Source organism: Pelodiscus sinensis, chromosome 3, assembly GCF_052426305.1.
Source record: "Pelodiscus sinensis isolate ZL-2025 chromosome 3, ASM5242630v1, whole genome shotgun sequence".
NCBI lineage: Eukaryota > Metazoa > Chordata > Testudines > Trionychidae > Pelodiscus > Pelodiscus sinensis.
This window is the reverse complement of record NC_143054.1, coordinates 199241429-199264101: the sequence shown is the minus strand read 5'-3', so window position 1 is coordinate 199264101 and position 22673 is coordinate 199241429. Positions and strand designations below refer to the sequence as shown.

Genomic DNA, 22673 nt, shown 5'->3' with positions numbered 1-22673 from the left:
TTAATCAGAGACTTTAGGAATGGATCGATGGGATCTGTCATTGATTACTAGCGATACTAGAAGAAATCAATTGAAGTTATTGTGAAACTAGTTTACTGGACAATGCATCACTTATACAAGTACATGTAAAATCCCAACAACCACAGATATTTGTGAAAATGCAGCAATTCCCATCAAGTCACAAAACTTGAGTTTACACACATTATTAAGAGAAATTAGCAAGATTTTTTTAGGGAAGGAATGTCCAGTATTGCACTCCCTGTATCAGTACACTTGCAATATTATATACATTAGAACAGGAACCATTTCAAGTTACTGAAGCCTTAGAATACATGATATAGTAGATACATTTCTCAGAGAATATGCATCCTACTCTTTCATATATTGTATTTTTTTGTGCAGGGAAGTTCTCAGGTGAGTTTTCCCAAATTATCCTACCCAAAGAAAACTTGCAATACCAAAGCATCATCAGTCTACCCCAACCAAAACAGAGATATGGTATTTAAGTCTATAAATCTTGTAAACTGTTTCCACTGACAACACAACAGAAGTAAATTGTTAATGAATAGCATTATGCAGCACTATCTTTTACAGCACCATTCACATGAATACAAGCCAACTCTGCCTCTATTTATTTTATATTAACTACTTATAGCATGCTGGAATTCTCCACAGCTGATTCTTCATACACACACACAGATGCATATACTGTGTAGTGAAACTGTCCCAAAGGTACTTTTCATAGTTGAGTCAGCTTCTTATGAAACTATTAAGCTGCCAAAAAATAAATCAAGAAAAATATACAAGCTACCCACATTGTCCATAAATATACAGGCAGTCCCCGGGTTACATGGATCCGACTTACATCAGATCCCTACTTACAAACGGGGTGAGGCAACCCCGCACTAGCTGCTTCCCCCCAGCAGACCAGGAAGACGCAAAGCTAGCGCCCGCCCCAGCAGACCAGGGAGACGCGGAGCGGCTTTTCTCAGCAGACACCTCAGCTTGAGAATAAAGGACTGAGGGAAGTGAGGTGTGGGAGAATAAAACTGAGCTCTGGAAAAATGTTTGGCTAGAGTTTCCCCTACAATATGTACCAGTTCCGACTTACATACAAATTCAACTTAAGAACAAACCTACAGTCCCTATCTTGTACGTAACCCGGGGACTGCCTGTACACCAAAATAAGTGATAGTATTTGCATATTCCTGCTGTACTGTCCATTAGATTTTAATTCTCTTCTTTTTTTTAAATGATGTGGTAATTTTAATACACCTGCGCTTTGAACTGTAACAATCACTGTGTACAAGTTTATATTTATATATAGTCCATCACAACACAAAACACTCAGGAAAAAATCCTGATTTTATTCACCTGTAACCTAAATTCTTCAAGATGAACTCTGCACATTCCCATTCATGGAATGTGCCAACAGTACAGTCTTGATGCATTGACAATACATCCAAGCTGCATCATCAGTACATCCTCTGAGTGGGAATGTGCAGAAGCCACTCAAGGGAGCAAAAAAAAGTGTAAGGTTGAAAGAGAATTTCACTGAAGTCCAGTTTTCACCCAGAAACCAGAGTTATAACTACTTTACAAAAGCTTATCAACTTTAGAAAACTACAAATTATACACATTTTTCAGGTTTTCCCATTAAGACAGAGGGTCTCATTTTCACTGACCATTACACTGTTCATCCAGGCTTAGCTTTATTTCTAAAATAGAAGCAAAATAATCATAGAATCATAGAATCATAGAATAATAGGACTGGAAGGGACCTCGAGAGGTCATCGAGTCCAGCCCCCCGCCCTCAAGGCAGGATCAAGCTCCGTCTACACCATCCCTGACAGATGTCTATCTAACCTGTTCTTAAATATCTCCAGAGAGGGAGATTCCACCACCTCCCTTATTCCAAGGAAATAAAATTCCTTTTTCTATTTGAGGGATCCACTTTTACTACATCAAACAATATCATTACAATATTACTCAATACAAAAACCCAGGATGTTAGTTGCTAGCTAGTAAAGATAAAAATATGGACTAACATTCTCTATAAACACAGATCTACAATGGCATAGAATCTAGATTTCATTACACCAGATGATTCATCATTCCATTTCCATAAAAAGTTCTGTGAGTCTACTAACATGCCTCACTGAGAATATACATAGCTCTGATGTAACTAAAATTGAGAAATGCCAATAGGAAACAAAGCATTTTCAAAGAGTAATATATTTTTTCTTACCTTTAAAAGTTCAAAATAGTGAAGACAGTGATAAACGGGGGCAAGAAGCAACCTCGGTAGAACATACTGAACAGCTTCTTTAAAACCTTCTCCTATTGACTGGAAACAAAAATTATTTTAATCTTAAAACAATAGATGTGTTGTTTAATACAATGGTGTATTCTTAAAAATGTTTTAAAAATTATTGTACCTGTAAATAGAATGCTGCTCCAGGCTTTGATAACTGACTAAGGAAGTGATCATGAAAACCTGGTCGCAAAATATCTTGAGCGTATGATTCATACGGATCAAATGCCAGTTCCTAAGGAGGAATACAAAGTAAATTGTAAACTGTTTAGTATCAAAAAGTCTTATGCTATTGGTAAAATATAAAGTATATAGGAGAAAATGTTATATATGATTTTATTAGTTAACACATTTACAAAGATTTAGGCCCCGATCCTGAGAAGTTGTAAGCACATGCATAAACTTCATGCATTGTTAGTTGACAGTGTGTAAAGTTAAACTTATGCTCAAGTCTAAGCAGAAGCAGGGTCTCATACACTTCCATTTTGATTTCAGATTTTAAAGGCCAAGACTGATGCTTCTAACCCTTAAACGTCCTGTTCATTTCATTTCTGCTAACACCATGTCCCTCCACCTGCATGCACTGGCAATAAGGAGGGATTCTGATATTTGGGGCCATACCTCTCTTATCCCAGGGGATGTTCTTTTAATGGGGAATCCCTACCTCTCCAAAAAAAAAACCTCAAATCATATCTTGGGATAATGAGTAGATAGTGACACTGGTCCCAGAGCCTTTCTGTGACTCAAACAAGTCTGCAATCTCAGAATCAAGGGCAGGTCAAGCAGGGTAAAACTTGAGAGCCTTGGAAAATCTGCCCTGCGAAGGCTATTTCTTTGAAGAAGGCAGGTGCCAATGTAGCCAGGCAAGACAGATAAACAAAGATGTATTGAACTACTAAAACATATATATTTTTTAATTATTCCAGTGATCTATGACACATAAGGCACATAAAATATATATTACAGAAACAACTTGAACACTACTACTTACCTCTGCTAGGTCTTCAAAGCAACTGCCTACCAATGGGTGGGGGCTACCCTCATCTGTCATTTCTACAGTGTCTTCAATATGGCCCAATAGTTTCACACTAAGTTCATGAATATCTGATATACGGCTAAATATATTTTCCACATCCTGAAGAAAAAAATGGAACCATCAGACAATAAATATCAATGTTGATGAGAGAAATTAAATCCATAAGACAGAATATATAGTACAGAAAGCAAGCTACTTAATTAGTTCTAATAGTTAATAAATACTGATTAATTAATAGTCTGTCTGTTACTTTCCAAAAAGGACTCAACAAACATTTGAACTATCTCACCCATTACCAAGATAGTTTCCCCAATTATCACCTCTAATACCATTAACTCACAAACATCCCAATCTCCCTACCTCTAATATCATCAATTCACAGACACTTACCTTCCTTCCTCCCCCTCCCCTGCATCCCCCTCCTGTTCTGCAATGTGATTTGTCCTTTTCATATTTGTTCATTTTTTTTTAATTGTATCCTTTGGTATATATGGTTGTGACTACTTTCTTCCACTATTTGATCTGAGGAAGTGGGTCTGGCCCACAAAAGCTCATCATCTAATAAACCATCTTGTTAGTCTTTAAAGTGCTACATTGTCCTGCATTTTGCTTCTGTTACTTATAACACTTGTACCTTTGCTTTAGCTGAGAAATTACTGACTCAGATTTGGAAGAAAAATAATGGGATAAGAAACAGAGAATGTAAGTTGCTAAGTTCAGTTGAAGGTAAGTATAGGGCTATTTCTATCAACAAATCAAACTTTTTGGAGTTCCCTATAGGTGTTGCCTTTTGGTTTCTATTTCAAATTTGAGTTAAGAATAGTAATAACTCAAATGTTAATCTGCCCTATGCAGAATACACAGTATTACTCAAAAATCATAATACTATGCAATTTGTGTTCTAAACCCACTGGTGAAACCCAAAGTCTAGCAGAAAAGAAAGATGAAGTTATGGATGGAGTGACCCAAAGTTGTCAGCTCTGTTACTTTTAAGTAATCTAGTTCTCTTCACCTCAAGATCTACCGCACATACTTAACTTTATTCATTATGGGCACGTCTACGCAGCACAGTTATTTTGGAATAACATTCCAAAATAACGTTATGCGCTGTCTACAAAAGAAGCCCATTACTTTGAAATAAATTCGAATCAATGAGCTTCTTACTCTGACTTCCTGAAAACCTCGTTGTATGAGGATTAAGGAAGTCAGGGGAGTAGCGATGTATTTCGAAATAAGTGCTGTGTAGACAAAGCAATTTTGCATAGCTCAAATTGTGTAGCTTATTTCGAGGTAGGCACTATTGCGTAGACTTACCCTATGAGTAAAAGGCAGAACTGCCACTGACTTTAGTGGTGCCAGAATTTCACCCTACAGCTCAGTATCCATTTACAGCAGAAAGAACAGGTGGAGGAAAGATTTAGCAGAATCAAAAAGACAATTCAACTACACAGAGCTCTAGCATTGAGAGAGAGAGAGAGAGAGAGATCTGGTATAGCTAAGAAAGTGCATGGCACTGACAGAGGAAAACAAATTCCAATTCCCATAGCATGACAGACTGCTGGCCCACATAATACAATGTTGCAAAAATAGATAGCACTTGGCTGTTTCAAAAAACCAGCAAACTCTGCAACACCCCCTCAACTTATACCCAGTCATGCACTTAGCTAATTATGCAATTTTATTTAATTATGCAATGCCAAACAAAGAGGAAGAATATCCTTCTGGTTCCTCAAACATGATTATGACCTGAAGCATACATTTTGATCATTCTTGACAGTCTTAAATCTTTTCATTTATGTAGCATCTTCCATAACTGGTTCTTAAAATATTTTACTAATAAACTCCTACTTACAAAGATCAACACAGATTCTCCTCCTACTTACAAAAATTAACACATATTTTTATTCTTCCCCACATACTTTTTTAGATAGACAGACAGACAGAGGCACAAAGGTTAAGTTATTTGCAGAACATCACATAAAATAGAGGCAGAGTAAGTGACGTAGGTTTCCAATTTCCGAGTCCTTGAATATCTTCACAACATTGTCTGTGTTTATATTTTCAAGGCATTTCAGTGCCTACATAGCAATAGACACTTTGCAAACTGAAGAAAGGCACAATAATGGTAGACTGGGGCTTTCAAACAATGTGGGTCTTAATGTGCATTTCAATGTTGTCGTTTTTGCTTTTATAAATGCAGTTTACATTGTAGTTGTACAAGTAGGTTGAAAAAATTGCTACAGGAGAAACTTCCTTCAACTTCCCCAGTGCCAGTACGAGAATTCCAAATGATCTACATTGGCTTTCTAGGATGCCAGAGAAGTGCATGGGGAATATAATGTTGCATGGTATAGGACATTCAGCCCACCTTGATCTACAATTTTATATTCTAGGTTCTAGACTCCTGGGTTGGGAGGTAGAAAAGATGCTTTTGTAGAGTGAGGGGCAGCACCAAAAAAAGAAAACGTGTTATTGTATTTTGTTTGCTCACAAACAGTTCTGGCTAGAGCAACAAATATTTAGAAACAGATGGCTTTCTGACAGTTCTTCCTATACTATAGGGATGCTATACTGGACAAAAGTGAGATCCCAGAAATTTTCACTTACACTAATGCAAACGCAGACTTGATATGCATCATTTGTAACATCTATAATACTTACATGAGCTGAAAACAATTTGGAGTTGGAGGCAAAAGGTTCTCTAAAAACTTTTATAATAAGATTTAATTCCCTTATGTACTGTCGAACCTCTGCCATGAATGACTTGACTAGATCGTAATAGGTTTGTTCCCCTGAGGTGGAGGGTTCCTCATCAGATAAAGTTAGTGCACTTATATCTTCTACGTCCTGATGGAACATATCCATCAAAACCTGTGACAATGAAATTGGAGAAAGTTAGTGGTTTCTTTAAATATACACAAAAAACAAATACAAAAGTTACTGGCAGAGGGGAAATAAGTTGCTGCTATAAAAGATCAAGTTGAATACAATTAATGAGAGGCTTTCTACATTGTCTTGAGATTGGCTGAACAGATTTGGTAAAAAGGAAACTGAATTATGAAAAGCAATTTAAAAAGAACTATGCATCAATCATTCTAATTCTAACTCAGAGCTACAAGAAAGAACTGACTGGCAGTTTGGTTTGTTCTATGCTTTATATTCAATACAGAACAGCATGTCAGATTGATGCATGAGGCACACACACACACCTGCAAAGGGGGTCCAGATGAACAAATGCTTGGAGATATGCAATTTGGTTAATCTGTCTGTCCCCCATTTAGAGTGGGGGCAGGGAGGAAGCAGAAAGAAGAAAATATAGCTGATAACATTTGAGACTGATCACATTTAGATGCTTATGGACAGAAATTAAGGATTACATTACATAAAAGGGCTGTGTACAGCATGAAGGTACTTGAGGGAATACTGGACTAATGCACAGAGGCTGACATCTTTGACAGAGCACAGGCAGGTACTGAGAACCTCATGCTGTCTCAGAGTTAAATGATAAGGTTGGGAACGCTGTATGGGCCATGTCTGTGTTTGTTGTAGTGAGTAAGGCAGAACCACAAAAATCTCCCTTTAGCAGGTTGTTCCTTCAGGGCAAACACCTGAACATTTGTTTCAGAGCCTTTCAGAAACCCAGAAGGTTTCTGCTATTTTTGCATGGGGTTGTCGCAATTCTCCAGAAGTGTAACTGTAGTGTAGTAGGCATCCTTGTATTCAAACTCTGCTCAGTCCGGTTTCTAGGCCAATGCATTGTATAGTCCCACCAGTGGCTGAAGGAGGCAGAAGATTCGAAGAAAGAATCAATGGTATCAGCATCACTACCACAATCACTTGTCAGGTACCCAAGCTTCTGCTGAACATCCATTCTTGTGTCTACATTAACAGGGCTCAAGCTCATCTATGGGCCGGAGTGTATCAGCAATGCGGTTCGGGCGGGAAGGAGGATGTCCACCCGCCCTCCCAAGTCCTGCCCTTTCCTGCCACAATCCCACTCTCTCCCTCTCCATTGCGCCCCAGTCTCCCGAGGACCGGGCCTGGGGAATTATCAGGGAGGGAGGAGCCTAGCATGCAGCAGCAGCAATGGTCAGGAACCTCCACACATCTCACAGTGAGAGCAGCGGAGAAGTGGCACATGCGCAGGATGTGCACTCACTGTGCTATGTTCCACTTCCCCACAGCTCCCACCATTGCAGGGTGTGCAGGAGGGCCCGACCACTGCTGCTGTCCTGCACCAGGCCCCTAAGAATTCCTGAGACCCTGTTTCTTTAAGGATGGGGTACAATCAGGGGGAGAGGGTGAGGTGGTGGTGGGAAGGAGCGGGCTTTGGGGGACAGGGATGGGAACGTCAGATTGTGAATATACTCTGGCCTGCAGATTGTAAGTTTGAGACCTCTGATCTACAAGCAACTGTGATGAAGACAGATGCCCTATACTACCAAGCCCTGGTCTACATTACAGAATAAAGTCAATGAAAGACCACTTACGTCAACTTAATTATGTCACTGTACAAAATTACAGCCTTAGTCCTGCTAATGTAAGTGCCCTACTATGCTGACATAACTCCCCCTCCATGAGAGATGCAGGGCTTATGTTGGTGTAGTGAGAGGAAGGCAGCATCTGTGTAGACACAGCAGGTTACTTACATTAGCTGTTGGATGTCATTCTTTTCAATTTCAGGGATTCATGCTGGAGCCATGAAACTGACAAGAAAGCACTCTTAGATTGGGTTGTCCCTTCGAGTACTGGGAGCAGGGGGAGGGCCTCCCTACCCCTTCCAGAGTCCTGGCTCCCCACTGCACTGCTGTCCCAGATCCTTCCTCCCCACCAGGGGCCCAGGGCAGGGTGTGCTCCTGGGAGGGAGCTGAGCAGAGCTGAGAGACCGTGCTCTCAACAGAACTGCTTCTTGTGCGAACATGCACCATTGACAGAAGGAAGGTAGCGCAGACATGAAACACTGCAGTAATTACTGTGATAGCTGTAAATCAACCTAATATATGTCAACTAAAATTTGTAGGGTAGAAATGCTCTACATGCCTTAATGGTTACTAAGGTCTCACAAGGTACTTCACTTTCCTTTTAAGGCTACGGAAGAAATGAATAAGGGAAGGAGGCACTTCTAAAAATACTGTTATTTTGAGATTAAGACCTAACAGTCAACATGGAGATTTTTAGACACCCTTCAAGATCTGATTAAAAATGTAATACAGGCTGAACCTCTCTAGTCAGGCATTCTTGGAACCTGACCAGTGCTGAACCAGAGAATTTGCCAAACCAAAGGAGGTCAATATTGTCTACCAGCATTACCAACACTTCCACGGCTTGCTGGGCTCTTAGAAGACACTGGGGATAAATTAGAGCTAAATAACAGCCAGGTCTGGTGGCTGTAAACAAACTGTGACCTCAGGAAACTTGGCCACACCCATAATAAATGGACATCCAGCTAACTAAAATCATGCTGGACCACGGATGTTGCCACACCAGCGAGGTCCAACCTGTACTGCAACGTTTTTCTTCCATTCATTTGATAAGTATGAATTATGCCACCTACCTTATCAGCACACATTGCCACTTTAATATCTTGTTTAGTAATTTCATAATGTCTTATATTTCGTACATAGTTCCCAACCAGCTTTAAGATATCTGCAGAAATATATTCTAATACTGCTACTATGTAAACAGATACTTGGTGGTCAATTTTATAACCTAGAACTTCCTAAAAGAAAAAAAAGTGCATCATTAAATGTGTTATATAATCAGCTGAATAACTAATTTATGTATTTTAGACTAACCCTATGAAATACGATGTTTAGTGCAATACACTGTAGTCATTAAACAGTCAGTATCTGTCCACCATAGTACCTTTAGTACAGGCAATACTAAAATACTTCTCTTTAGATGTACAATACAAACAACAGCGGTATCACAGATAGCACTGTGTGGTTCATACTGACTCTGAAATATCGACAACTCTACCAGTTGTACTTGGCATAATCTAAAAACACTGAATTTTCTTCATTACACAGCTAGAATGAAAGCACTGCAAATTTTTGGCACATGAGAATTTTGGTATTTCTTTTTCCCCAAAACTGTTACTAACCTTTCAAGATGTGTTGCACATGTCCAGTCCACTCCACTCCTGATGTGCATGCACTCCACGCACAAGAAAAAATGTCTGGTACTATTTGAGGATGCTTGATCACCCTCTGCTGGCATCAGTAAAGGGGCCCAGCTGACCCTGAGCTTCTAAGTTCCTTCTTTCCAGAAACTCCAGTGTGGAGAGGTAGGACATGTGCAACACACCTCAAAGAACAAGAGTTACAAAAGGTTTTTTTCTTTGAGTGACTGCCCATGTGCATTCCATTCTTGGTGAGTGACAAGCAGTTAAATGGGTGGTGGGATGGGAGTTTATGCAGAGACAGACTGCAGTACATCTCGTCCAAATTGGGCATCGCCTCTAAACTATTGGGTGATGGTGCATTGGGGGAAGAAAGTGTGCACCGATGACTAGGTTGCTGCTTTACAAATGTCCAGGTGAGGGATCTGTGCTAGGAATGCCACTGAGGATGCTTGAGATCTTGTGGAGCCCACTCAGTGGTGAAACACCTGTCAGATCATAACAAGCACAGACACCAACAGCTATTTAAGATGAAATTCCCTGTGAAGAGACTGGAAGATCTTTTATTCTGTCCACTATTGTCACCAACAGTTGGATGGGGTTAGTCCTATGTACGGACAGTAGAGAAGAAGTGGTGTTCTACAAGGTTTGTAGCAGTAGCTCATCCATATTTGCATGTGATTTAAATAAAATACAAGTAAGTAAACTGACTGATTGATATGAATACCTCAAAGAGAGAAAACTGGGATGGAGTATAAATTAGGCCCCACAGATTCCAAAAAGGCAACTGGATGTGTCCCTAGTGACTTCCTTGGGAACCACTCTATGGTATTCCTCTGACCAGATCATGGAAAGGGTGGAAATGTCTAAAGAAGAGTTAATAAGAGTGGCTCCAAAGACAGGAAATGTAGGACCAACCCTCTGATTCAGAAGAAAGTGACGACTCTCCTACTGACCACAGAGATGCCATGCCAGACGGTGCCAGAGGTTCACAGAGAAATGAGCTCTGCAGGTTTTCCTTTTCAAAAAGTGAAATGGAGAGGGTACCAAAAAGTGAAATGTCAAGAGTACATGAAGCTGGCATAGTACTGAGCACAGTAGCAATCCTGCTAATTCTCCTCTGTTTGCTGGCACCATCAGGGTCCAGAGGTCCCTGGCAGCTGTAAATGATTCTGGCATGATTGGTACCAAGACACTAGCAGTAAGGTACATACCACAGGTGTGGAAGGAGCTCCTCCTGGCTCTGGACTCGATGGGGTCAGTGGTGCTATCTTTTGTTTTACCAATACAGAGGAATGCTTAGACTAAGACACCATTCTTATGCCATACCTATGCAGATTTCCGTGCCAGGGATCTCTCTTTTTAGCAATCTGCTTCTTAGTCTGCAGGTAAACAGTGTCAGGATGCAGGTACAGTAGAAGGGACACTCCTTACTGATGCTGTGGGTGTTGGTGATGAGATTGACCAACCTGGCTCAGCTGGAGCTCTTAAGGTTGTATTCATAGTAAAAACTTGAGCCTTGCTTTCATAATGTCCCTGTAAATTTGTCAATGCTTCCCAATAAGAGCTTCCACAAGGCACTTAAAGCAACTTGAGTGTGGTTGCTCACAGGAAGCATCTTATTCCAGGAAACACAGGGCTTGAAGCCTGGTGACCAAGGCATCTCTTAGAGTCAGAAATCAACAAACTTCAGCCAGGGTAAAATCCTAACTAACCAAGCAATCACTAAACTGTAGTAACACTAAACTATTCACAATACAATTCAGTACTCTGTGTTCTCTTATGAGTACTTGCAGAATCAGGAAGAGCTGTTCCAGTGACTGTCACAGAAAGTAATGAGGAACTGAGGGAGCTCAGGTTTGGATAGGCCCTTTATGCTGGTGCCAAAAGTTTGAGCCACTAAGACGGGCATCATTGAGAGGAAAAGTTCCAGTGGAATTTACATGTAGAATCACTCAAAGAAGAAGTTAAAAGAACTTCTGGGATATAAAATCACAATTCTGAACGTATTTAACAGGCATGCAATTAACTGAAATAGAAACATTACAATGATAATGATACATTACATACTTTATAAGATTTGCTTTAGTCCTTTTGAGTTCTATTTCAGGCAATATACAGACAATGAATGAAAATGTCAATCTTAAAACTACTGTATATAGTTCTGTACAAGACATATTTGCCTAACTGCAAGTATCAAGGTAATCAGTTATTATTTGAATACTTACTTTTAATAAAGGATGAATTTTTTCTACCGGGAGAGATAATGGGTTTCTTCGTTTCCTCTTTTCAATAGCAGACTGGGCATCAGCTATTGCCCACTTATCAATAGGATGGGGAAAACTTTTTTGAACACGATCCTTAGGAGACAGAAAACATGCACTAAGGCAGTGGTTCCCAAACTTTTCAGCATCACGCCCCCTTTTTGATTTTTGAGAAACCCTCAGGCCTCCCCCCAAAACTGCAGCAAAACTTTGTTGTGGAGGGGAAAAAAAAAAAAGAACTGACTAAGGATGAAAAACAAAAATAGCAGCAGAACTTGGGGGGGACTGACGGGGGCGGGAGCATGGGTAACCTTGTGCCTCCCCTGGAATTTCTTCACGCCCTCCCCCTCCCCCAGGGGGGGCACGCCCCGTAGTTTGGGAAACCATGCACTAAGGGCTCAGTGCATAATCTGAATGCATTAAGCAATAGTATACTGGTTTAGATAGATATTCCACTGTTACAATTAAAAGCAATTCCTTAAAAGGAATAATTTATTTTGATGCAACCATGTTTTAATGTACATACAGAATTCTGAGTTCTAGCTCAAGTTCTGAGGGGAAGCCCTCTAAGGGTTACACATCAACTATTCAAAGACTACTGTATCTGCTTTATAAATGTCATGTGGTATCTTTCTGCCTAGTAAGCCAACTCCTGGATAAAATTGTTCATGGTTAACTCTGTGACTGGCCCTGAGAGAACGGGGTGCTGAACTTAAATCAGACCTGTTGAGGCAGTCCCAGTAAAATTCAGCACTCTACAGCATAAGGCCCCAATCTAAAGGGAGAGAGTCACAGGACTCAATCTAGAGAAAGCTGATAGAGAGAGGTCAGACTCAAATGGGATGCTCTCCAGGAGGTCACAACAGAGTCTGAGCTGTAGACATCTCCAGAACTGTGATAATATGTATTATGTATGGTTCGCTACGTACACATTGTATTCATATATATTATACAACTCATATAATTATACTGGTGCTGACTGACATTAGATATTAAAATATTGGACATGTTAAGGCAGTGGTCTCCCAACTTTTTAACCACAAGATCACTTTCAATTTAAGTGCAATGTAAACTCTACCTCAAACCCAAGTACCCTTGCCCCACTTGCTTCCCGCTCCTTCTTTAAGGTCCTGCTCCCGCTCCACCCCTTCTCCAAAGCCTCACCCTGCTCACTCCATCCTCCTTCCTCCCCCAATCCTCACTCACTTTCACCAGGCTAGGGTGCAGGCTCTGGGCTCAGCCCAAGGAGGGGACTGGGATCCAGGAGGAGTTTCAGGGTGCAAGCTCTGGGAAGGAGTTTGGGTGCAGAGGGACTCACGTCTGGGGTAGGAGGTTCGGTGCAGGAGGAGGTTTAGGGCCGGGACGGGTTCAGGAAGCAGGCCAAACTTTTTAGGCAAATTTGATTAAATTTTAAGCTGCAACTCATGTGCCTGCACTTGATAGCTTCCTGGATAAACCAGTCAGGATCACCTGTCAGAGGCTACAAGATCTACCAGTAGATCCCTAGTGACTACTGTGTTAAGGAGAACTTGAGACACGAAACCTACTTTTGGTCAGCCACTGACAGACACATAAGTACCATATTTCTCCCATGCACTTCACTTCCATAATAGTACATACAGTAGGACCTCAGAGGTATGACTACCAGAGTCACAATCTGACTGGTCAACATCATACCTCATTTAGAACCAAAACCAATCAGGCAGCAAAGACAACCCACTCCCCCACAAATACTTTACAGTAGTGTGTTAAATGTAAATACTAACAAAATAAAGAGACAGTTTAATAAAGATTTGACAAAGTATAGAAACTGTTCCTGTGCTTCTTGCATTTAAATTACGACAGTTAAAGTAGCATTTTTTTCTGCATAGTAAAGTTTCAAAACTGCATTAAGTCAATGTTCAGTTGTAAAATTTGAAAAGAACATCACAACTTTGAACAACATGTTATGGAACATTTCCAAGTTACAAACACCTCCATTTTCAAGGTGTTTGTAACTCTATGATTCTACTGTAGTCAATAGAGAGGCAGAGTAGGCACGAAAACTTGTCTCTCTTACAGAAGTTGGTCCAATAAAAGATGTTAACTCATCCACAGCATCACTAATATCCTGTGGTTAATATGGCTACAGCAATGCATACATATATTTCTCATGACATTTTAAAGTGCTAATTTATTAGAATAATCATCCACAGCAACCTAAATTAAAGCTGCAAAATACAAATCAGATAAATAATCTCTGTACCTCTACATCCAGAAAGCTTCTTGGCTGGGCTTGGCACAGCATATTCAACAACTGCAGAATTAACTCTTCAACATACTGTAATGCATCTTCAGCTGAGGAAAGTTTAGGATGGACTTGCACCTGAACCTACATTGAACAGAAAATGTGTTTAACCTTCCACATGAGTACATGATTGATTTCTACAGAAGTTACTTTATAGTTAAAAGAATTTCAGGAACATGACATCAGAGACCTAAAAACTAATAAAAAGAATTTTATGTTGTATAAATCAGCATGGATCATAGCCTTAAGTCAATGGAAACTACACCAATTTATGCCAAATCTAACCTACCATAGGCACATTTTGCAATATATAAAATTTAATGTTGACTTAGTCTCTAAGATACTGTGTAACAATGAGTGAGCAGTGAAGTAGGTATGCTTTAAAAAAAATAAATAAACATTGCATATTTTTCTCTCTCCTTTTTATCTGTTGCTTGCAGACTAAACTCTTTAGGCTGGAATGGGCTGTGTGTGTACTATGAGAGGGGAATGAAAGAAGTCGACTCGGCTACCCGATAAGCATGTGCTTATTGGGTAGTCATCTACTATTCCTTTACATCCCTATTTTCACCAAAACTAAATTTCCTAACATTTCAAGTGCCAGTTGCACTGTTTTGAATACTTGATTCTGAACCAATCTCTAAATTAAGAATATTTACAATACATTATTTTATTGAATCTGCACTTCGTAGTGCTTCAAATTTTGCAAGTGTTAGTATTAAATAATAAAGGTAAAATTTAGATTTGCAGTTATAGTTGTGAATAAGTTCTCAGCGGCATTAATATAGTGAAGATGCATTATTCCTCCCCATACCTGTTAGATTACAGATTTAGTTTTCAGTATTTTTCTGAAAACCAGTTTGGTTTTAAAAGATTAGGTACACACACAGTTCAAAGTCTTAGAAATAATATATTTTTAAAAGCCTAAGAACAATGTATTCACCATAACTGTTTAAGTAATTATACCGAAGGAAACTTAAAGGTAACATTATAGTCATTCCAAGTTTTAAAACCATCAAATTTGCTGTCTCATCACCACCCAAACTGCAAAACCACTATCAGTCACCCCAAAGCTATCTTCCCTAAATCAGAAACCATCAATCTAACCATCTTCATAGTTAAGGCTGCATTCAGATTTGCACTTATAACAGGAATTAAATTTTATGAAATAAAGAAGCATTAAACATGTATCATTCTGCTTCAGAAGCACTCCATGAGTATCATGTTTGGATTCTGTTCTTTGATATCTATCCTGCCTTTGAATTTGTTTAGTTTGCTAAAACTTTAATGAAAGAGTGGATTTAGTTTGACAAATTATGCCCACATTTAGTGGGTCTTAAAGCACTTCTGGGAGATTTAATTTAAATCTGCCATGCTATAGTTTTTAGCTCTTTACCTTAAAATCCTTGGCAAATCTTGAGGAACAAATCTCTCTGCAAACTGACTGACCAGAACATGTATTCTGGGAATGAAAACAATTTGATTTTTGCCCAGAATCTCATTCTGAACAGTTTATATATGATGTTGATGGAGCTTATGAAACAGCAGGAAAACTACTATCAAACAAAAAATCTAAGATAGCTCAGTTTACTGCACTCTGTGATTACAACAGTATCATATGTTGTTTGTAGTTGCATTATATAGAGCCTAAACCTTCCAACTGGGATTAGAACGCCCCTGTATTAGGTGCTGTACAAACTGAGAAGGTCAGTCCATGTCCTAAACAGCTCACAATCTAATTTAGGATGCAACAGTGGATATAACAAAAAGAGATTTAGTGAGGGAACACAAAGAAAGCAACAGCAAGAATATGCATTAATGTAGCTGGCACATGATTTCAAGTGTTGTTAAACAGATAACAGGTTAATAAGACAAGTCAATGATTCTCAGCCTTTTCAATATAATGTGATCCAGTGTTACAACAGCAGAGGTGCTCATGAATCTCCCACAGGCTCCATTGGAAGCCCAGGTGAAGAACCTATGCAAACATAGAATCAAAAGGTTAGATAGGACCACAAGGGTTCTAGTCTGGTCCCTGCCAAGATGGATGGTTTAAACAACAAATCATGCAAGAGAGATGGCTTTCCAGTCTCCTTTTGTAAATCTACAGTAAAGAAGCTTCTACAACCTCTTAAGACAAGCTGGTCCATGTCCATTGTCCTATTCTTCTTACAAAGTGTACAGAAGTTTTTCCTGAGATATAATTTCAATCTGTTATACTGTAGTTTGAATCTATTACCCCTTGCTCTGCCTCTCTGGCAAGAGAGAACAACTTTTCTCCATATTTGTTATGGCAGCAATTCAATCATCTGAAGATAGCTATCATATGCCCCCTCCTTAATCTACTCTTCTCCAAACTAAACATACATACCCAGTTCCTTCAGCCTTTGCTCATATGGCTTGCATTCCATCCCTTTGATCATCTTTGTCGCTAGAGTCTGAATCTGTTCCAATTTCTTGACATCCTTTCAACACATTGGTAACCAAAATTGGACCCGGCACTCCAGTTGAGATCTAACCAGTACAGAGTGATACTATCACCTCAAGTCCCTTGCATGTTATGTCTCTGTTAATGCAACCTAAAACTGCATTTGTTTTGCAACAACTTGGCATTGCTGACTCATGTTGAGTTTCTAAACAGCTGGCAGTTCCCTCTAGGTACCCATGCCCCTGGCCATGGCAGGAGACTACACATGCTCCCCCCTGCTGCCCCCAGGTTAATCAGGGCCTGGGGATGGGGAGCACATGAAGTCTCTCGCTCCCTGCCCCCACCCTGCAAGAGAGTGCTGCAGTTATAGTCAACTGAGCAGCAGCTGGCAATTGATTTTAAGTGCTGAGCCCTTTGCAGGGTAGGAGGACATATCATGCGCTCCCTCCCGCCCCCCCGGCCAATCAGGGATTGGGGGCGGGGGGAGCATGCAAAGTCTCCTTGGACCCTGCCCCCGCCCTGCAAGGAGCATACAGTGCTTAGAGGTGCCGCATCCCACGTAGGGCAGGAGGAGACTTTGCACACTCCTTCCACCCCCAGGCCAATCAGGGCCTAGGAGCGGGAGGAAGCGTGTGGAGTCTCCTCCCCTCCCTGCCAGGAGTGCGTGGCACTTCGAGGCGCCGCTCACTCCTTGCAGGGTGGGGACAGGGTGGGAGGAGACTTTGCACACTTCCCCGGCCCCAAACCCTGAGTGGCAGAGCCTCCGCAGGCCGGATCCAGCATGCGGAAGCCCTTTTGCCCACCCCTGGTCTAAAGCCTTGCTGAAGTCCAGGTATATTAGAGCCACCACAATTTCTCCTCTCCACCAAAGCGGTTACCCTATTAAAAGGAGGAAATCAAGCTGGTTTGGCATGATTTGTTCTTGATAAATCCATACTGCCTGCCACTGATTACCCCTTCATCCTGGCAAGCATTCACAAACTAAACATTTTATACATTGCTCTAGTAGCTTCTAGGTATCAAAGTCGGACTGACTGGTCTATAGTTCACTGGTGCTTCCTTTTCCAATATGAGCATTATGTTAGCCCTTCTCCAATCTTCTGCGACTTCTCCTGCTTATCCATAAATTTGTAAATATTATTACCAGGCTCTGAGATTTCTTCAATTAATTTCTTTAGTATCCTCAGGAGAATACCATCCTGCCTCACTAATCTGAATTCATTCAGATTGGTCAGAAGATATCTGACATATTATTTATTTATGCTGATCTGTAAGGTCATGGGGTATTTTTAGTAAAAGTCATGGGCTGGACACAGCAATAAACAGAAAGTAATGACCCATGATAGGGGTGTAAGCGACTAGTCGATTATACGATAAGCATAAGATTACTGGATAGTCAAGTAGTGACTTGACTGGTCACTTCCCCCCACCCTTGCTGCCTCTATTAGAGAGGCAGCAAGGGGGAGGGGAGCGGGAGCCATTAAAAGCTGGTTTCCCCCAGCACTGTCTCCACGGGGGTAGGGCAGGCAGAGGCTCTCATTACATTTCAAAAGCAGAAGTGCCATAGTGGGTAAAAGGAATGTTAGATAGTAGTCAATTACTTGCTTCCCCCCCCTCGCTGCATCCATGAGAGGCAGCAAGGTAGGGGGGACAGGAACCGGTGCTGGCGGGAAGCAGGCTTAAAAGCCAGTTCCCCACCAGCACTGTCTCTGGGGTACTATCTACCCTCCTCCTGCTGCCTCTAAGAGAGGCAGCAGGGGGGAGGGAGGGAGGGAGATTGGGGAGGCTGCTGCAAAGATGCCCCTGTTTGTGGCAGGCAGGGCTGTATGCTGGGAACAGGGGCTGCTGGATTCCAAGCGAGACGGCGCACCTCTGCATTTTAAATGTGATGGACTCTTTCTACATTTAAAATGCAGAGCTGCAGTGGAGGTGGCTCCCGGAGCCGGCTTAAGCTGGCTCCTGGAGCTACCCCCGCTGTGGCTTTGTTGATACAAATTGTATTGACTATACGATTAGCTAGGTAACTGCAATTTAACATTGTCAGCCTAAGACTGGTCCATGACTTTTACTAAAAATATCCCCAACTTAGTTGCGGAGAGCCTTGGGGCTGCTCCAGCTGCTCGGAAAGCCCTAGGGACAGCTGTACCAGACACTGCAGAAGTCATGGAGATCCTGGAAAATCACGGAATCCATGAAAATGCACAGCCTTACTGATTTACATCCCTTCCTCTTTATTGTCTATGGCAACTTGGCTAGTTGCCTGGTCATGTTAATTTTTGTGAGAAGACTGAAGCAAGATTGGTACAGAAGAGCTCTGTATCCCTATCACCCTCTTTTGCCAATTCACGCTCTCCGTTGAGCAGCCGATTCATACCATTATTGTTCTTTTTTGTTTGACATATTTTAAGAATTCCTTCATGTTGTATAGTGGGGTCTATTTGAAGACACGGGAGAGTGGGTGGGCTTCGCCTGCCCACTTTCTAAAAGCCCCTCCCTCAGCCTTGCGGGAGGGATGACTGAACCCGTGCTCAACTAATTACTGGGGACAAATAATGACAAAAAGGGCAAGGAGTGCAGGCTAAAGGTTTATAACTAGGGAACCGGATGGGGACACCGAGCAGAGAACCCTGGACAGCGCTCACTGCTCCTCAAAGCTATCAAAGGAGCCAGTGGACGTCGCCCAGAGGAACTCTGCCCGGATTCGTGAAACAAGGAAGGAACGGAAATAGGCCCCACAGTCGCAGAGAACCCCCTCGTCCAACATCTTGCTCCTGGTATTATAGATACCAAGGAAGCAAAGGACATGAAGAGAAAAAGCTATACACCAATGCTACTTTGAAAAAGAAAATGATGCTCATAAATGACAAAATACCCACAGAGCTGCTACAAGACAGTGAGAAGCACCTGGTCAACACAATACACAAGCTATTCAACAAAATTTACAAGAAACAGATAACAATATGTACCTATAAAAAGGGAGATAAGAACTACAGAGAAAGCAGCTTATTGAGTGTGCCAGGAAAAACATTCACTAAGACACTGAAGAGGAAAACGACGAGGTCTGTTGAAATGGCACTTGCAGAAGGCCAGGCTGGATTACGATTCTAAGGAAGTACAATGAGCTAGCTATTTGTGATAAGACAGATACCTGCAAAGAACATAGCCAAACCTGTTACACAGGAGTGAAAGTAACTTAAATTTCATACAGATACTGTTGTATTGCAACCTCTGGGGAAGGGAGGGGCGTGTCTCAGGGCAGGAGGTTGGGGAGAAGCTTGTGAAACAACAGTACCTGTAAGAAATTTAAGTGTGAGGAGCTCAAGGCCAGGGGACGGAGGAAGTGTTGGGGGAGGGACAACTGAGGTCAGGGGCCTAGGGGCGGGAAAGGGGGGTTCAGTAGTCAGGGCTGGGGATGTGGGAGGAGAAGCTCAGGGCAGAGGGTTGGATGCATGCTGTGTGCAGGAGTCATGGTTTGGAGGTAGAGGGGTTTTGGAAGGGGGTTGGGTGTGTATGGTTAGGGGAGTGTGTGGGGAGGTGGGGCTGAAGCCCTCCCTCAGACTTGTACAGAGACACTGCTTGCACTTCCCTTTCATTGTCAGGGAGCAAGAGGAAAGTGTGCAGCTCATCTGCTTCAGCATTCCCCAACCAAAAGAGAGAAAAAATACAGAAATTGTGCATTTTTCTTTCCACTCCCTGACAATGATGGAAGTGGAACAGCAGCAAGCAGTGTCCCTGCTAATCTCGGGGGCCCCCCACCATCCCTAAATAGCATCCTGGGGGGTGGGAGGCCTGGGGCTGCGGCAGTCCCAACCAGCCCCTTTCACCTGCCTGGCTGCCTGCTACTCAGCGCAGCAACCTACAAGAGAGCCCTGGGACCAGGGGTTGGAACGTGCTGCACCTCCCCTAGCAGCCAAGCACCCAGGCCAACCAGCTTCTTCTTGCTGGAGCAGCACCCTGGGTGCGCCAGCTTACTTTCACCTCTGTTATTACAACAACTTTATAGACTTCAAATTGTCTTGATAGTATTTGGCAGAAAAGGTTATGATAAATTTTAAGAACGTAATGGCATCTCTTGAAAACTGATCATGGTGACAGAAAACATCTACAGAAAGTCTATGAGCATGGTGAGAATAGAAATGAAGCTGGCAAAACAGTTTTGGGATGACCATAGGAGTGAGTCAGGATGCACACTATTGCCAGGTTTGTTAAACCTGGTATTGGAAGTTATAGCACAGGCAAACAAAACACGGCAAGTCATGGTATGTAAGAGGACAGCGCAAAACTTTAGAGTCAAAGATGATATTGATCTCCACAGCATTGACCAACTTGGATCTACAGGAAATACTTGATGAGGTAAAGCAGGGCTACTCAACACGCGACTCGTGGGCTGCATGCAGTGCGGTTTGGGTTTACGTGGGGCTCAACACGCGGCCCACAGGTGGAATCTTTTGAACGTGGCCTCCACTGGGAACATGCTTCACGACAAGGCATCTTGTAGGTGGGGTGAGCATTGAAAGACGCAAGCAGATGGGCTGGCTGGAACAGACAGGTACAGGATGTCGGTGTTTCTAGTCCCCAAGGAGGAGATGCCAGGAGCCCCAGGGTATTGTGGGAAGTGCTGGCTGCTTAGCCTTGAGGGCAGAGCCTGAGAAGTGCTGACTGGCTTACACTGGCCACGTTTGGGTCCGGCGCCGCAGCCGGGCAGCCCTGCCTCCATTGCGCATGGAGTGACAGACTCTCGTGTGGGGACGTCAGCCCAGCTGGGAATCCAGAATGGGGCTCCCGTCCTTTTTTGCCTATCATGTCGGGCCTGACTTGCCCAGCTCCCCGCCCACTGCAGGTTGAAGTGTTCTGGCTTGGAAACTTTTCTTTTTACAGTAAAATCACTCCAAGAAACACAGAACCTGAAGCTTCAAGCTAAACACCCAAAATACTGGCATACAATTTTCTTTTTAATAAGAAGCATTAAAAATGGCAACAAAGAAGAGACGCTTGTTGGATGAACACAGGGTTTTCAACCCGGTTTGGGAGATGGAATTCGCTTTTGCAGAGATAAATGGAAAACCAATGTGTCGTCTTTGTCAAAAGACTATCGCTATTTTTAAAGAAAACAAACTTGCAACGGCAGCATGCATCTTGTCACACTGAGTTCAAAGACTTGTATCCACCCGACAACAATTTAAGAAAAACTAAGATATGTTCCTTACTGGAAGGTTTCCGTAACAACAAGTTCTGTTCTGTTCGCAAGTTAAAGACAGCAATGCCGTTACAGAAGCCTCCTTCAAAATGGGCCATATTTGAAGAAGAGAGGATAGCACTGTAAAACAATAGTATTCTTAAAGCTAGGCATAAGGAAGAGGACACTGAAACATTCTGAATGATCTATGTACAGGAAGATATGTACACTGCGTTACTGAAATGTGCCAAAAAAGTGCTAATTTGCTTTGGGTCTACATATGTCTATGAAAGTTCATTCTCCTCCACAAGAATCATGAAGTCAAGACTGCATACCTCTCTTACTGACAGACATCTGACCAACTGTCTCCGTGCTGCTACAATGGAATACAAGCCTGATGGGAAACAGCTGGTGAAAAGTTTGCAGACACAATCCTCACATTGATTGTACTTATACTCCAGTAAATTCAAGTATTGTATTGGCAGTTTTTGTTTGATTTGTTAAAATTGTGAAGCCAAAACCAAAAAGTAGTCAATAAAATGGTCTTCTGTTGATATGCGTTTTGGTAGTTAAATTCCTGGGCTGTCATTGCTCATTAAAAGTGCTGTCATACGGGTGAAAATCTGATAAATACTGTGTTTTATTAATATCAGCAGAACTGACTGAAATGGGGCCTGCATGTTGTGTAGTCTTGATTTAATCTTTGTATTCATGCCTGTCACTGTGAAAGAAGCTATCTGCATATATTTATGCATGTATATGCAACCACACTTAAATTGCAGCCTTCAGCATATGCTGTATCATTGTGGCCCCTGGGACTTCCAAAGTTGAGTAGCCCTGAGGTAAAGGATAAAATACAGACTGAAGAGCAGCATGGAGAAAACAAAAATCGTAGCCAATTGGAAGACAAGATGAGACAGCATTGGATAGATATAGTGAAGAATGACATCATACAAGGTATAAAGATGAACAATGCCATGAAGCTGAATAAGATATGGGTAGAAAGACTTCATTTGGCTCCATCATTGCTATTGAGCTAACCAATGG

The 22673-nt window shown here is 41.7% G+C and overlaps 1 protein-coding gene across 3 annotated transcripts in view; it reads right to left on the bottom strand.

Annotated features, from left to right (window-relative positions):
- Positions 1-22673, bottom strand: part of SOS1 (SOS Ras/Rac guanine nucleotide exchange factor 1) — a 99168-nt gene that overhangs the window by 59962 nt on the left and 16533 nt on the right. For 2 of the 3 annotated variants that reach the window (XR_012903070.2, XM_075925815.2), the window contains exons 2-8: positions 13981-14106; positions 11700-11831; positions 8905-9069; positions 6012-6221; positions 3306-3449; positions 2439-2549; positions 2249-2347 (exon numbers count right to left, since the gene is read on the bottom strand). Coding sequence is in view for 2 of the 3 variants with exons in the window: in XM_075925815.2 (XP_075781930.1) it covers positions 2249-2347; positions 2439-2549; positions 3306-3449; positions 6012-6221; positions 8905-9069; positions 11700-11831; positions 13981-14106 (987 nt within the window). In the remaining variant the exon portion in view is untranslated. The remainder of the gene's footprint in view (positions 1-2248; positions 2348-2438; positions 2550-3305; positions 3450-6011; positions 6222-8904; positions 9070-11699; positions 11832-13980; positions 14107-22673) is intronic. The other variant, XM_089777563.1, reaches the window with a different exon arrangement.